Genomic DNA, 17,433 nt, shown 5'->3' on the forward strand with positions numbered 1-17,433 from the left:
TTTAACACACGACCCCGCTGTTGAACTTACTTAAACTACACTTCAGGAGTGAAGACGTCTACTTCATCAGGCTTGAAGCATGTGTTTTCTGGAGCGAGCCAATCATGCAAATTATGAACTATTCTTTTGCTTATAAACTGTAAAGGTGCACTAATCTCTTCAAATGTACTTTCCTTGCGTGAGTGAGTGTCGTAGCGTTAGATATTTTGGGTGAGCGGGTGAATAAAGAATCCTCCTTATTTAAACCCACAAAAATCTTGCTGCTGGTTATTCAAATTGTCCACACACTCGGGATAAAAAATGTACACATCTTCCTTTCAAAATCTTAATGAACATAAGAGCATAAGACGTAGAAGCAGAAGTAGGCCATTCGGCCCATCGAGTCTGTTCAGTCATTCAATGAGGCCATGGTTGATCTGATAATCCTCAACTCCACTTTCCTGTCTTTTCCCCATAACCCTTGATTCCCTTACTGATTAAAAATCTGTCTCTCAGCCTTGAATATACTTAATGACCCAGCCTCTACAGCCCTCTGAGGTAAAGAATTCCACAGATTCACTACCCTCCTCATCTGTCTTAAATGGGCGATCCCTTACTCTGAGATTATGCCCTCTGGTCCTAGACTCTCTCACAAGGGGAAACAACCTCTCAGCATCCACCCTGTCAAGTCCCCTAAAATTCTTATTTTCAATAAGGTCGCCTCTCATTCTTCTAAACTCCAATGAGTACAGGCCCAACCTACCCAACTTCTCCTCATAAGAAAATCCCTCCATACCCTTGATCAACCTAGTGAACCTTCTCTGGACTACCTCCAATGCCAGTATATCTTTTCTTAGATAAGGGGACATGGACAGTGAAGAAAGGAACAGGGATTGCAGTAGTTTCTCTCGCCCTGTCTGTAACAGGGTGCAAAATCTAACTCTGTAAATAAATATAAAAGTGTGTAAAGATTGGCTCCAGTCTATCCTTCACCAATTAGATTTCTGGAATAGAACAAATGAAACCACAACAACCCCTTCATATATTTGTTTGACTTCCTGTTTACTTGAAGGGATTCTGAGAGAACACTAGATTGCAAATCCCTACCATGAAACTCTTCACCCTTTTGAATGCTTCTCTGCAAATCAACATCCTGCGTACAAAACTGCAGAAGGAATGATTAATAAGAAAATTTACTTTGGGCTTTCCCAGTATATTTGTACTTAATTTGCATAGCAGTGGGTTCCAGTGCACATGTTAAGCAAGCAGCACAACAGTAATGTTACAAACTGAAGCATAATCAAAAACAGTGTTGTGAAATAGTGCACACAAAGATTAGGAAGCACATCTTTCAAGCAGTTTGTCTAGTTTTCTTCACAGTTCCAAAACAGATGAACCTCATGACAGATTACAACTTGGCTACTTCACAATTTGCAACTGTGTGTGTATCATGGGTTGTTGCATAACGTTTTACTTTCGCTAAATGCTGATTGTGAACATAATTAACACTTCTTAAAAAGAAATCCACAGTTCATTTAAGTAATAGATTTTTCTTTACAAAGCAACCTCAAGAAGTCAGGATTTTGCAACAAATTCAGGTGGCAATTTTGTTTATTTGAGATCCTGGAACTTTTTGTGTGATTTATTATTACTGAAAAGGCAGCCACTGAAAGGTTATCAGGTATCAAACTGCTTTGGAAGTCATCTGGTGATGATCTTAAAGAGGTTTTCATTAGCTTGTTAAAACTAAACTGTACTGAAAGAACTAGCACAATACATCCTAAAGTCTCTTTGACCACTTTGGGTCCTCTGACATAAATATCTCCTCATGAGGCTTGGTAATGCTCAAATAAAGCTACTTGGGACATTTCATTACATTAAATGTGCTATGTAAATTGTTGTAAAATAAACCCCACATCAAATTACTTAAGAGGGAAAAATTAATTTGCGCAGTGGTGCTTCAAGCAGTGCTACACAGACTATCAATTCCCCAGGCATCAATGAGGAAATCTCCATGGCGCTGCCTGCCCGCAGAGAATCGACGCCAATCCACTGCCTCAAAAGAATTTTGCCCCCAAAATGTCTACAGAACAGAAACAGGCCATTTGGCCGACAGATTGATGCCAGTGTTTATGTTCTACACCAACCTCCTCCCACTCTAATAATTTCTTCCCTCCCTGCCCCCATATCCCTCATCCCTTCTCCCTCATGCATAAATTGGAGAGACTTGATGTGTACATCAATACTATCTGCTTCAACCACTCTACATGACGGCGAGTGGCCACTTTCTCATCATTCTCTGTGCAAAAGAATTCCTCCCAAATCTTTTAATTGATCCATTAATGGTTATTTTGTATTTCTGTCCCCTTGATCTGGACTAGCCCACAAGGACAAACAGTTTGTCTATATCCAGTCTATTGAACCGCTTCATCAAAAACCTTTATCAGGTCTCCTCTTAGTCTTCACTTTCCCAGATAAAAGAGCAGCTTGCTCAGTCGATTCTAAGAACATCCTTGTAAAAGCATTTTGTTGCTGCACTTTTGACAGTGCTTCAATAGTCTGCTTATATTATTAAATATTAGGAGCCATAATTTGTTTCAATTTGTTGTTGCCACACAGTCAATATTATTGCGTCAGCATAATGCAGAGACCTGAGACACGTAGAGTGAGATATCAATAGCTTCTTCTAAGAATTGCATATCTCGCATATTTACCTGGTTTATGAGGGCAATAGTTTTAGAAAATTTTGGTGAGTGACCAATTTGGTTCCAGTCAGTTGCTCAAGACCTGTGCATCAGAAGTTGATAGCGCTAGCAAAAGTCTTGGCAGCTAATGATGAATGTGCCTGATTTATAGGAGTACGGCAGCATAGTGGTTCTGTCACCAGTTGAGTAATCCAGAGATCTGGACTAATGATCTGGAGGCAAGTTCAAATCCTACCACGGCAGCTGGGGAATCTGAATTCACTAAATCAAAAATAAGTCTGAAGTAAAAAGTTAGTATGAATGATGTTAACCATGAAACTACCAAATAGTTGTAAAAACCCATTTGACTCAATAATGTCCTCTAAGGAAGGAAATCTACCATCCTTGCTTGGTCAGGCCTATATGTAACTCCAGATGCACAGGAATGTGATTGACCCTTAACTGCCTTCTGAAATGGTTGAGCAAACTGTTCAGTTGTATAGAGATAGGCAATCAATGCTGACCTTCCCAACGAACATCCTGTGAATCGACTAAAAAAGTACCCGCCGAGGTCAGGTGTAAAGCCAGGCATGGCATTGAGCCTCAATGTTAACAGTAGCTTCTAGTGGTATGGAAGGGAAAAGAAGAAGGTGGGGTTGAGTTTTCATGCGTTTTTGCAGCCTATTGTTCAGTTCCAGTGTCACCCATGACGGAAACTGTGCAGGCACATTGAATGATGTACGTTCGCTGTTTCTAAGACTTCAGCAGTCAGTTGGCACACAGGAGAGAAAGCCAGGAGCAGCACTGAATGGGGGAGGTGAGGGAAATGCCAGTGTGAATTTGAAGGGTTCTTGGAAGAGTGCCAATGCAAATCGGAAGGAGTGGAAGAGTGCATCTGTGAACTCGGGGCTGGATAGGGATAATACCTCTGTGAAGGGAGACTTGAGGTCATTTTTTTTTTGGTGGGGTGGGAGTGATAGTCTGATTGGTCTGTTGAAAACCCAAGCAAAATTCATTTTTGCTCCACTGTGAATTAAGAAAGATTGCTGACCAGAATAGCCTACTTTCAGTCTAGCATGTCCCCAGTGTATGTGCACTGTCAGCTGGTATGGGGGAAAATATGGAAGAAGTGAGTACAATTCTAAGTTGCTTGATTGAATCCTTCACTAGAATAATCCTCTGCTGAATAGGATTGGCTTATTCAACAATTTTTTGAAAACAGAAAATTAACCAAAACTTCCCCTAGTAACAAATTTTATGATACTATGGGAAAAAATAAAAATTTAACCTAGATAAAAAAGCTAATTTCTAAATGGCAGATAGCAATTTTTTATAGTTATGTAAATGTCTCTAATTTTACGCAAAAATAAATTAAAGCCCTAAACATTGGAAAATGTACCAAAGAAGACAGCAAAAAAAAAAAAATCAGCATTTTCAGGGAGTGGCATGTTCTCAATCTCTAGAAAGCAGTTGCCTTCAACAGCTGATTAAACTTCAAGACTTCTTGGGTTATGGCTTATTTTCTCCAATGTGAGTGAAAGACCTTTGGGTGTTGCTGCAGCTTGAGTGATTGGCACATTGTCTTGCTGAATTCCATTTACTCCATTTCTATGCCATTGTTTGATACACAGTACCCTTTGAGAGTATGAACTTCTTTTGGCGGGGTTGGGGGGGGGGAGGGGGTGCTGTGTTATAAAGTGTTGGGCATAGTTCGGTTGGTCTAATATATTCATAGTCTTTGGTAGTTCAACAGTAAGTATTTATTAACTACCAGAAACTATATACATAGGTACAGTAAAAGTCCAAGCTATTAGCTGTCTCTATGCTTGCTTCTACACTCGGCTCTGTCCAACGCTACATTGACCCCTAGGTGCAGGTCATGTATTTTCTTACATCACTGTGTGGGTGGTACTGTACTCAGTCCCACGTTAACTCTATGTGCCAGACCATTATACTACAGGAGGAGCAGGGGGTGTTGGGGAGGTGGGGTGGTGGTGGGGGTAGTACTATGTTAGCTGTTACAAGGCTGTTGCTAATATGGCTGTGCAGCAGACCAGTCACTTAATTTACTCAAATAAAAACAGATAATGCTGGAAAACTCAGCAGGCCTAGGGTTGCCAACTTCAGTTGGACATATTCGAGGAGATTTCATCAGGTTACCTTCTGCCTCTAACTGCCCTGCCCAATTCTTGCCATTGGTCAGCTGACACATCCATCCTCACGGTGCCCCACCTTTTCATGTTGATTGAAAACATTCACTCTGTTACCTGAATGGATGATCTTGGACTGCCTTTTCTAGATCTTCAATATTTTCATAACTAATGGCTTTTCTTTTACACTGCACAAAGGAGATTTGTCTTCAATTCTAGGAGACTCCAGTCCTGGAGGGTTGGCAACCCAAAGCAACCCAGGAACCTTTTGCGCAGAGGAAACGAGTTTACGTTTTGAACGTAACACGCTATGGATGCCGCAAGTCAGTTTACTGTTACACTTTCAATGGCATTTCAACAGAACTGGAAGGCGTTAGAAATATTTAAGTAATTAAAGAGCCAGGGAAAAGGAGGCATGTTAGGACATAGGGGAAAATGTCTGAGAGGAGACAGGGAGGATTAATTCATAGAAGTGATGATGTAATGGGACAAAAAGACGCGATACTGATACAAGTATAAAAACAAGAGATGGGTCCAGAGACATTGTTAATGGTTAAAGACTGCCTAAGAGAAAATGGAATCAGTGGTTAAGAACTGAAGCTATTAAACTTAATGCTGTAAAGTGCCTTCAATTTACTGACTTGGCCAGAGTTGGGGAAAGATTGAAAAAAGCTAACCTCTCATTTTGTAAAATTTTAACTTGACTTTTATGAAGTTTTGAAAAGGGAGGATGGGGATCTCTGTTGTGCAACTTTGCAGTAACTTATTCATGAGCACATGGAGAGTCAGAGGAGTGTCATGTGACTGAACTGGTGACCTGACACAAACCTTTTTTTAAAAAAAAACACATGTCACCCATGTTTAATCTGGCATTATCTTGTACCCTTATGCTGCGCGAAAGCCTTGATGGACTAATCAGGAGCTATTTTATCCAACAACTCCAGGGAATGCATTCACAAACAATCTGTTCCTAATAATGTCATTCTTTCTTTCCCCTCTAGAGCCAACTGCTTTTTGGCTGCACGTTTATGCTGCAGGGTTTTTAAGGGGTTTGGAAGCCGAGCAGCCGAAGGCTTTAAATTAAATAGTGGAGGCAATGGATCAAGTTTGGGAAGATGTAATAAATTAAATAGAGAAGACAAGAGAGCAAGGTAGCAATTAGGGAAATGATGGAAATCAGAGCATGGCAGGAAGGGACAGAATACAAACTTAAGAGCGTGCCAGCAGATAAGGCTAGCAGTTACAAAAATAGTAAGACGACAGAATTAAAGGCTCTATATCTGAAAACAGGTAGCATCTGTAACGAAACAAATGAATTGACAGCAGAAATAGAAATACATATGTATGATCTGTTGCCATTACAGATATGGCTACAGGATGACAAAGACTGGGACCTGAATATTCAAGGGTGCATGACATTTAGGGAGCACAGGAAGCTAGGAAAAGATGAAGGGGTAGCTCTGTTATTTAAGGATGACATCAGTACAACAGAGAGAGATGACCTTAGTTCTAGAGATCAAAATATAGTATCAGTTTGGGTAGAGATGAGAAATATAAAATGTAAGAATTCACTTGTGGGGATGGTTTATAGGCCCCATACAGGAACCACAATGTTGGACAGGGTAGACAAGAAGAAATGTGGGAGCTTGTGAGAAAGGTACAGCAATCATCTACATATAGTTTGGATGAATCAGAATGGCAAAGGTAGCCTAGATGATGAGTTCATAGATTGTTTTTGAGTCAGTTTCTTAGAGCAGCACATTCTAGAGCCAACCAGAGGGCAGGCTATACTAGATCTGGCAATTAATTCATGACCCCATAGTGAAGGCACCCCTAGGTAGCAGTGATCATAATATGGTTGAATTTCACATTCAGTTTGAGGGAGAGAAGAACGGATTTAAGATTAGTGTTTTAAACTTAAATAAGGGCAATTATGAGGGAATGATGACAGAGCTGGCTAAAGTGAACTGGGAAATTTAGTTAAGAGATCAGACAGATGCAGTGGCAAACATTTAAGGAGACATTTCAGAATACCATGATATATTCCAGTGAAAAAAGGAAGGACACAACATCTGTGGCTAAATAAGGAAGTTAAAGACAGAATCAAACTGAAAGAAAAAGTATATAATTCCACAAAGATGAGTGAAAAGTCAGAGGATTGGATAGAATATAAAGGACAGCAAAGAATGAGTAAAAGATTAATAAAGGAGGGAGAAATTAGAGTACGAGAGAAAACTAGCTAGAATTATAAAAACAGATAGTAAGAGTTTCTACAGGTATTTAAAAAGGAAAACAGTAAGTAAAGTGACTGTTGACCCTCTGGCACGAGTGTCTGGGGAATAAATAATGAAAAATATGGAAATGGCGGATGAATTGGACAGATATTTTGCATCTGTCTTCACTGTCGTGGATACAAATAACATCCCAGGAATAAAAGTGTGAATCAGGAGGTGAAAGGGAGGGAGGAACTTAAAACAATTACAAACCAGGGAAAGAGTACTGAGAAAATTATTTCAACTAAAAGCTGACAAGTCTCCAGGTCCTGATAGACTTTACCCTAGGGTCTTGTGGTAGCTGAGATGCAATGGTTTTAATTTCCCAAAATTCCATAGATTCTGGGAAGGTTCCATCAGATTGGAAAATAGCAAATGTGACTCCTCTATTCAAGAAAGGAGGGAGACAGAAAGCAGGAAACTACAGGCCAGTTAGCCTAACATCAGTCATGGGGAAAATGCTGGAATCTATTAATAAAGGAGGTTATAGCAGGGCACTTAGAAAATCTTAATGCAATCAGTCAGATTCACAATGGTTTTGTGAAAGGGAAATCGTGTTTGGCTAATTTATTGGAGTTCTCTGAGGAAGTAATAAGTAACATGGATAAATGGGAATGTATGGCTGTGCTGTAGTTCAATTTCCAGAAGTCATTTGACAAAGGTTGCTATGTAAAATGCTCATGATGTGGGGGGTAGCCTATTAGTATGGATAGAGGATGAAAACAAAAAGCTAAAAGCTACTGCGGATGCTGGAAATCCAAAACAATCGTCGGGACCTGGAAAAATTTATTAATTTTGCTTCCAATCTCCACCCCTCCATCATCTTCACATGGTCCATCTCTGACACTTCTCTTCCCTTCCTTGACCTCTCTGTCTCAATTTCTGATGATAGACTGTCCACCAATATCCATTACAAGCCTACCGACTCCCACAGCTACCTCGACTACAGCTCCTCACACCCCGCTTCCTGTAAAGACTCCATCCCATTCTCTCAGTTCCTTCGCCTCCGTCGCATCTGTTCTGATGACGCTACCTTCAAAAACAGCTCCTTGGACATGTCCTCCTTCTTCCTTAACCGAGGTTTTCCATCCACGGTCGTTGACAGGGCCCTCAAACGTGTCCAGCCCATATCCCGCGCATCCTCCCTCACGCCTTCTCCTCCTTCCCAGAGACATGATAGGGTCCCCCTTGTCCTCACTTATCACCCCACCAGCCTCCGCATTCAAAGGATCATCCTCCGCCATTTCCGCCAACTCCAGCATGATGCCACCACCAAACACATCTTCCCTTCAGCCCCCTTGACGGCATTCCGTAGGGATCGTTCCCTCCGGGACACCCTGGTCCACTCCTCCATCACCCCCTACTCCTCAACCCCCACTTATGGCACCTCCCCATGCCCACGCAGAAGATGCAACACCTGCCCCTTCACTTCCTCTCTCCTCACCGTCCAAGGGCCCAAACACTCCTTTCAAGTGAAGCAGCATTTCACTTGCATTTCCCCTAACTTAGTCTACTGCATTCGTTGCTCCCAATGCGGTCTCCTCTACATTGGAGAGACCAAACGCAAACTGGGCGACCGTTTTGCGGAACACCTGCGGTCTGTCCGCAAGAAAGACCCAAACCTCCCTGTCGCTTGCCATTTTAACACTCCACCCTGTTCTCTTGCCAACATGTCTGTCCTTGGCTTGCTGCATTGTTCCAGTGAAGCCCAATGCAAACTGGAGGAACAGCACCTCATCTTCCGACTAGGCACTTTACAGCCCTCTGGGCTGAATATTGAATTCAACAACTTTAGATCTTAAACTCCCTCTCCCCCCATCCCCACCCCGTTTCTTTTCCCACCCCCCCGCTTTTTTTTCAATAATTTATATAGATTCTTCTTTCCCCACCTATTTCCATTATTTTTAAATCTAAAACTAAAACCTCTAGTCTTTCCACCCCACCCCCACTAGAGCTGTACTTTGAATATCCTGTCTTCCATTCTTAATTAGCACTTTTCTCAGACAAAGACCACCACCTTCAACACCTCTTTGACCCTTTTGTCTGTGACATCTTTTGATTATCTGCTCATCTCCACAATCATCACACCACACCCTCAATGTGTCTCTTCCCCCCCCACCCCCCCCAACCTTAAACCAATTTATATTTCTCCTTTCTTCTAACTATGCTCCAGTTCTGCCGAAGGGCCATGAAGGCTCGAAACGTTAACTGATTTCTTCTCCGCCGATGCTGCCAGACTTGCTGAGTTTTTTCTGGATAGAGGATTGGTTAGCTTACAGGAAACAGGGTCATTTTCAGGTTGGCAAGATGTGATGAGTGCAGTGCCACAGGGATTAGTGCTGGGGCCTCAACTATTTACAATTTATTTCAGTGACTTGGGTGAAGAGACCAAATGTATGGTTGCTAAATTTTCTGATGATACAAAGAAAGGAAAGTAAATTATGAAGAGGACATAAGGAGCCTGCAAAGGGATATGGACTGGTTAAGTTAGTGAGCAAAAATTGGTAGATAGAGCATGATGTGGGAAAATATGAACTTGTCCACTTTGGCAGGAAGAATAGAAAAGCAGCATATTATTTAAAAGAAAGTGATTGCAGAATGCTGCAGTGCAGAAGGATCTGGGTGTCCTGGTACATGAGTCACACAAAGTATGCAGGTACAGCAAGTGATTAGAAAGGCAAGTGGAATATTGTTTATTGCAAGGGCAATGGAATATAAAAGTAAGGGTGTTTTGCTACAGTTGTACAGTTGGTGAGACCACACCTAGACTACTGTGTACAGTTTTGGTCTCCTGATTTAAGTAAGGATATAAATGGATCAGAAACAGTTCAGAGAAGGTTCACCCAACTGATAGCTTGGATGGTGGGGAGTTATCTTATGAGGAAAGGTTGAGCAGGCTGGGCCTCTATCCATTAGAATTTTGAAGACTGAGGTGATCCTATTGAAACATATACTATCCTGTGGGGACTTGACAGGTTGGATGTTGAAAAGAGAGACTTGAACTAGGGGACGTAGTTTAAAAATAAGGAGTCTCTCATTTAAGATGGGGATGTGGGGAAATCTTTTCTGAGAGGGTAATGAGACTTTGGAACTCTTCCCCAGAAAGCGGTGGAGGCAGGGTCATTGCATATATTTAAGGCAGAGGTAGATAGATTCTTGACTAACAAGGGAATCAAAGGTTATCGAGGGTAGGCAGGAATGTGCAGTTATGGCCACAATCAGATCAGCCATTGAATGGTGGAGCAGGCTCGAGGGGCTGAATGGAGCTCCTGCTGTCAATTCGTATGTTTATACATTTGTATTCAAGCCCTGAAAAAATTGTGCATTGAATTTAGCACCTTGCAATTATTACTTTCAGAACATTCTACAGCTTCTAAATTATTGAATACAATTGCTACTAAGAGAGACCCAATAATGCAGAACACAAGTGTTCAGTAGAAACTTTACAGTCTCTGCCAAGTACAGACGTGTTGGGTTGAATGGTTTCCTTCTGTACTGCAATTTCTATGATTCCAAGTCACATTTAGTAACTGAAGTGAAAATGCCTTCAAAAATCTGGGGTTGGGTAAAGGAAGTCGTTTAAAGATTATTGGAATTCATTTGTAACTGCTGTTTCTAATCCTCTCCTTGCCCTCCTCACCACACACCACCCTCTCCCAAAAAAAATTGGCATTGCTTTGCTGTAATGTCTGGAATAAGGTCAGAACTGCCTGTTCTGGGCAGCGCTACATCCATCCAAAAAAGTCTCAAGTAAGTCCTACAAACTCATCAGGGAGAGAGGAGCGTCTGCTGTCTGCATTAGAGCTGGGAGGGAAGCTTAACCACTCAATGGGACCCAGAGTACAACTTAAACTACACTGAATTTGCAGCAAAGAAACAAGCCTTTTGGAGAGAGAGAGAAAGATATAGAGAGGTGGAGGAGTTTACGGAGGGAATTCCACAATTTAAATTCTAGACAGCCAAGGACGGTGCATAAATGTTGTAACGATTAAAATGTGGGGATGTGCAAGGAGCCGGAATAGAAGTGCAGAGACCTCGAAGGGTTGTAGGGCAAGAGAATGTGACAGAGATAGCAATAGGTGAGGCCATAAAAGGGATTTGACTACAGTTTTAAAATCAAAGCATTGCCAGACCGAGAGCCAGCGTGGGTCGACCAAGTCTACAATCATTTTTATCTTCCACATGAGCCTCCTCCCATCTTACTTTCTCAATATAACCATCTATTCCTTTCTCCCTCATGTACTTCTCTAGATTCTTAAGCGCAACCATGTATGTGCTCAACCACTTCATGTGGTAGTGTGTTTAGCATTCTCACCAGATTAATTCAAAAACAAATTAGCTTGAATGACTTGTTACCCCCTCAGTTGCAGAAGGATGAACAAAGTAAACTTAAATGGATCTTAATATTTCATCACAAGCCAGTGAATACAATGGCCGACAGGCCCTGAAAGCTGTTCCAAAATACAACGGAATATTTAGGAAAATCTAACGTGAGTGCCGCCATTCATTAACTTGCACCGTGAGGAGCAGCTGTATGAAGATTATGCTGCTTAGCTCTATCAAATGTGTTTTCGAATAACAGTGACATTTTGTTAATGATATTGAGATGAATCATGCTTGAATATTGGTCATCACAAGCAGCTGAATTTAAGAAATTGTTACTATCCCTCAGAACTAAAATGGCTTTGGATTGGACATTTTTCCCAACAGTTTAGAGGTAGGATCCAGAATTAGGACCGCAATCAGTATTCGTCAGGTCAGCTATGACATCTAGGGGTCACACCAATCTCCCTGAACAGCAGCTATAGCGGTATAAGCAGAGGACTGGGTGCAAGTCACTTCCCTGCTCAACAAACAATGCTTGGTATGAGGATAGTTTTATTCATTTGATTTATATATCAGTACAGCCAGTTTGCACTATGTTCACCTCGTGCTTGTATTTGAACGTGACAAACGTTGACCTGACAGTCCCTGCTTGGATTGCATTCTGTATGCGTGTGCAATGTGCATGCACGAGAGAGAGAGAGATTGAATGAATTTTCAGTGTGGGGAAATGCAGGTGGGGCCTCGCTGGGAGTGATCACCTTGAGTAAGGTTCTGGCATTGGAGGATGAGGTGAGAAGAGGCTGGGATACCTGGTATTTGCATGTAGAGGTGCAGTACCCCTCATTCACAAAAGTCTCCATACAACCAAAACTTTATTTATATTTAAATTTAAAATATATTAAACATATTTACTATGGGAGTAGATATATTTCACTTTGGCACAGAGGTGAATGTTCTTGCTGCTAACAGATTTAGACTACCTGTGCACTCTGGTAAGTGGGCCTACTGTAGATCCAGGTCTGGGGCATTATCAAATCACATCGAGAAGTGTGCTGTATCGTTCAGATTTTTCCAGTGCTTTGCTGCCTTAAAGGGATGGAACTTATAGAGCCAGTGCAGTGTGTGATGTTTACCAGACAATTCTGGGTTGTTCTTGCATTTTTCTCCAACCCACCAAGTAGAGGCTCAAAACAAAGCCAATGGGCTGAATTTTCTCTCTGATCTCGGGAGCGCAGAGTGGAGAAAATTCCCAACACTTCAAACCTGACTGAGGAGAAAGCGCCCTGGATCTTCAACTTTTCTTTCCGAGGGTGGGCGTGGATGGTGGGGTGGTGGGGTGGTGGGGGGGGGGGCACGAACTATAACAGAGTTGGGCCTGCCATCCCAAGAAACAGTGTGGAGTCAGCTACAGAGGCTGCCAGGTGCCAAGGGAGGCTGGTTAAACCTTGGTGCTCTGGGTCTTCGCCCCAGTTACAATAAAAACTAGAAACAAAAAACGCCCTCTATCCCTGACCCCCCACACACTCCCCATGTCCCATCCATGTCAACTCATTCCATCTCATGTCCCCAAGCAACCCTCCATTGCTCCACCTGCCCCCATGTCAACCTATGCCCTTCTACCCATCCCATGGCCCCTCACACCCTCAATGCCAACTTATGCCCCTCCACCCAACCCCATGGCCCTTCATAGCCCCTATGCCAACTTAGTGTCAACAGACAGCTAGTGAAATTGTAAGCAGCCACAACAGGCTGTTTTTTTCCCAAAAATTAAAAGACTTTGAGATTTAAATGACTTGACAACTTGACAGTTCCACAGACCTCCCCCAAAGGGGTTGCTTACCTCCCCTAAAAAGAGGAAGAGAAAGAAGAGAAAGAGGGAGAGAAAACGAGAGAGAAAGAATGAGAGAGAGATATCCAATTAATCTCACTCCCTTGCTCTTTCTCTAGTTCTGTACATTTTCCCCACTGTCACATTTTTATCTCTTTTGAACGCCAATTTTGAATCTGCTTCCACCATCCTTTTAGATAGTGCATTCCAGGTTACAACAACTGTGTGTAAAAAAAAAATGTTTCCCTCCATCCCCTTTGCTTTGTTTCCATTGGTCAACTTAAATCGGGTGCAGCTGAGGGGGAGGGACTTTAAAGAATCCTATAAGGAGTCCGTGAGATCCTGTGACTTAACTGGACTGCAAGATTTCACCTGCCTTTCAGGTCTCCTCACTTTCTGGCCAGGATCAGAGAATCTATTAACTGAGAGCCTGGAGTCTGCTCAGCATTTTCAAATCACCAAAGGAGTGTCTTACAATTCAGAAGACAGATAAAGAAATCAGAAGTGCTGACATCTGGGAGGGACAGGGTTTCAGAGGTAAGTTTTTTTGTATGCTTTCTTGCTAAATTTGATGGTTCTGTGTTGAACTTGTTGCCCAATTCCTCTAATATACACTTCTGACAATCTTCCAGTCAATCCAGTAATCTCTACCCACTCTTTTATAACCCTTGCATCATGTCACACATTGTTTGGTGGCTCAAAAAGAATCAATAACCAATTCCTGGCCTCAAGTAATATTCAACTACAAATCACCCAAGTATGGTGTATGTGAGAATAGTGAACGTTCTCCCCAGCTCTCTTCCCACCCTCTAATTTCTCAAATCAGATGTGCTTCAATCGTTGAGATATCACTTTAAAGGAGAATATACTAATAAGTAAGTAGCCAGGATGTAAACCATGTGACCAGCAGACATTGCCTAGAGGAGCTTTCAGTTTAGCTAGCAACATGTGGTGTGAAGCAATTACAGTGGTACTATCCTGTTGATAGCTATTGAATCTTTATAGTAAATATATCTGCTGAGCAATCTTGTATTACATCTTTAAATAAACCAAACCTATGTTTATTTTACCAGTCCTCTGTGAGATTTGTATTAAGTTTGTATTAAGCAAACAGAAATACCACATTATCCATCTTCAGTGTTTCCAGTCTTTACCTTATCCATTGCATCTCAATAGTCCAGTTACAATGAGGGACACACCATATCAAAGATGGTGGGTATCCTTTCCCACTTCACTACACTGGGCACCAAATACTTTTCAAAATGTAAAAGTAATCAAAATTAAATATCAAAGAATTATAATACCTGAATTCATAAACAATATTCCAACTGGAATATCAAATTAAATTTTCTTTCTTTGCATCCCTCTCCTCTCCGAAGGGCACTGACTGCTGTCGGGACATGGCTTCTTAGGCACTGGTAGTGCTCCAGGACCATTATGGCAATCTTCCTGTAGTGTAGACAGGGAATATTGGGCAGGGCATTGGACCACTGAACTCAGTCAATCCTCGCCCTGTTCTCACACAATACCTATATGTCCACATTCTCAATAATGGGTCACTGGACATAAATTACAAGCATGAACCCCCAGTTACTTTTCCTAGCTTCCCTAGGCCAGGGAATGGAGCTGAATTGTGGCATCCCAACAGACATTCACAGAGTATAGACCAATGTCAAACCTGGGACTTTCTGGCTTATCGCACCAACGGCAACTTGCATTTATATGGCTCCTTAACATAGTAAAACGGCCAACGGTGCTTCACAGGAGTGCTTAATAAAAATCTGACACTGAGCCACATGAAGAGATATTAGGACAGGTGATCAGAAGCATCATCAAAGAGGTAAGTTTTGAGGTGCATCTTAAAAGGAGAGAGAAAGAGGCAGGTAGTGCATTCATCCATAAAGGTGTTGCAGGACTACCTTCAACTAGTTTCACTGCTTTCTGCTGTTAAAACTGACCAAGAGCCCATTAGCCTGGTTAGCACTGGATTGTACTTGTGTTGTAGTTTCACGAAATACTCACATTAAATGCTCCCAACAAATAGAGGGTTGGCTCTAAACCAACTGAGAATATAAGTCGCAAAATCGTAGAGGCTATCAAGGCTCGAATACCATGTGGTTTAGGAAGGGCAATCACGATAGCCAGAGATATACAGACTGCTGTCCACAGTAGGCCTGATAGGTGTGTCTCCAAAGTACCTACACACAAAAGAAATAGTTAGTACAATATACAACCAGTCACCTGCGCTGGTCACACAAGAGGTTCACTGAAAATCATCAAATATGGGCTGTGTACCCATGGACAGGAATTTCCTATTGTGCACAGTATTTCTGTGGACAGAAGTCAACTTATGGACTTGCAGCAGGAAACTCCCATCCACACTTGAAGTTAATTTGGATATCCCTCCCCCTCCAGTCTCCAGCAAACTTGTTATCACTCTTCAGTATGGAATGAATCGCAACACACTTCAACATATTTACAAGACTCTGTATACAAGAGTGCTGGCAGCCAAGGAATTGAGATTGAAAGACCTCTGTTCACTCAGGCCTGACATTAATTCTTACCAGCAAACAGGAAATTGGAGACAAAGCAAAATCTCTGTTATCATCCATCAGATCAGAGGGGAAGAGGGTCTCGTCAGTGGACTTCACTAGCAAGTTGCTGCATAATGTAGAAGAAATTGAGCGGCAAAATGAGAGCCCTACCCCAATTCTAACGCCACCCCCCCTCCCCTACCCACACCTCCAACTCAAACAGGAAAATAAACAAATTTTTGGGGCACAAGAGCGTTAAACAACAATCGTGACTGTTATTGGAATATGGGCCCCAGCAAATAATGTCAGCTTTCAATAATTAAAACAAGATAAAAAGGTGCCTCCAGTCATATTGTCCTTGGCAGGTCAGATAGTACACTTTTTTAAGCACAGGAGTGTTGAGCCCTGCAATGCACAATTATTCTGCTGTATATTTTTGATGCCACAAGCTCTAATCAGCATTAAGTAAATGGGTGTGCTGAATTGTTATTCAGGTCACTAAGGTGTGATTGATAAAATCGATTAAGAGGCTGCAGGCATTCTGGCTTAGGTTTTCCTCCATGGCATGATGGTGAGGAGGAGAGTAGCAGGGGAGGATTTCTACCAGCTCCATGGACTCAACGGTGACCTTGGGGAAATTTTCAGAAATTACCTTAACTTTACAATTTTTCAGGCTCCGACAGCATTCCCACCCGTGTTTAGCAGCAGCTAATTACTAGTTGGGCAGTTCAGAAGTCTTGGAACTTATAGGCTTTAATTCTCTCTCAACTAATGAAGCACAATTCCAACAATCAGGATATCCAGTCCACTTATTGCTCTCTATCTTTAGGCTCCTGCTGTGGCTATTTAAACTTTCTTCCCCATTTCTGATCATGTAGCAGTGGCAGATGCCTGTTGTATGAAGATTACCCCCAGCATTTTTGCAGCGATAATGATAAGAGGTACATTGCATGACAAAACACTATCAGCACCACTTCGTTTAAATTCACCCACATTTATTTTGGTAGGAGCTTCTGGCATCTGGCAAAAGTGGCCATCCTTAAAAATGGGTGTAAAAGGTTCCTATCATATTTTCCACTCCAGGAGGCTGAAGTAAAAAAGTTTAGGCTGACACTCCATCGTAGCACTAAGGGAGAACTGCCATGTCAGAGGTGCGGCCTCTCGAATAAGGTGTTTAATCAAGGCCCCATCTGCCCTTTCAGGAGGATGCAAAGATCCCATAGTGTCTCAGCCAATAGTCAATTGGTAGCACACTCGCCTCTGAGTTTCAAGATTCAAGTCTCATTTCAGCCTCCGTTACTGCATTCCTTAAGATGCTGATTCCATCCCCACCTGCCCCTGGCCATTGTCTGCAACCTCCGTATCTTATTTGACCTTGAACTGAACTTCTGGCCCCGTCTCCTCTCTATCACCAAGACTGGCCACTTCCACCTCTGTAGTATTACCCACCTCTGTCCCTGCCTCAGCCCCCGACATGAAAATGTCAACCATGCTTTTGTTATCTCTAGACCCAATATTCCAATGCTGTCCTGGCTGGCCTCACATCTTCTTTCCTTTGTAAACTTCAGTTCATGCAAAGCTCTGCTGCTCATATTCTGACTTGCATCATTTGCCCATCATGCCTGTACTCACTGACCAACACTGGCTCCTACTGCAGCA

The 17,433-nt window shown here is 42.1% G+C and overlaps 1 protein-coding gene across 1 annotated transcript in view; it reads right to left on the bottom strand.

Annotated features, from left to right (window-relative positions):
* Nucleotides 1-17,433, bottom strand: part of itpr1b (inositol 1,4,5-trisphosphate receptor, type 1b) — a 490,770-nt gene that overhangs the window by 94,541 nt on the left and 378,796 nt on the right. The window contains exon 52 of the mRNA XM_078543785.1: nucleotides 15,263-15,438. Coding sequence (XP_078399911.1) covers nucleotides 15,263-15,438 — 176 coding nt within the window. The remainder of the gene's footprint in view (nucleotides 1-15,262; nucleotides 15,439-17,433) is intronic.

Source organism: Cetorhinus maximus, chromosome 6, assembly GCF_964194155.1.
Source record: "Cetorhinus maximus chromosome 6, sCetMax3.hap1.1, whole genome shotgun sequence".
NCBI classification, from domain to species: domain Eukaryota; kingdom Metazoa; phylum Chordata; class Chondrichthyes; order Lamniformes; family Cetorhinidae; genus Cetorhinus; species Cetorhinus maximus.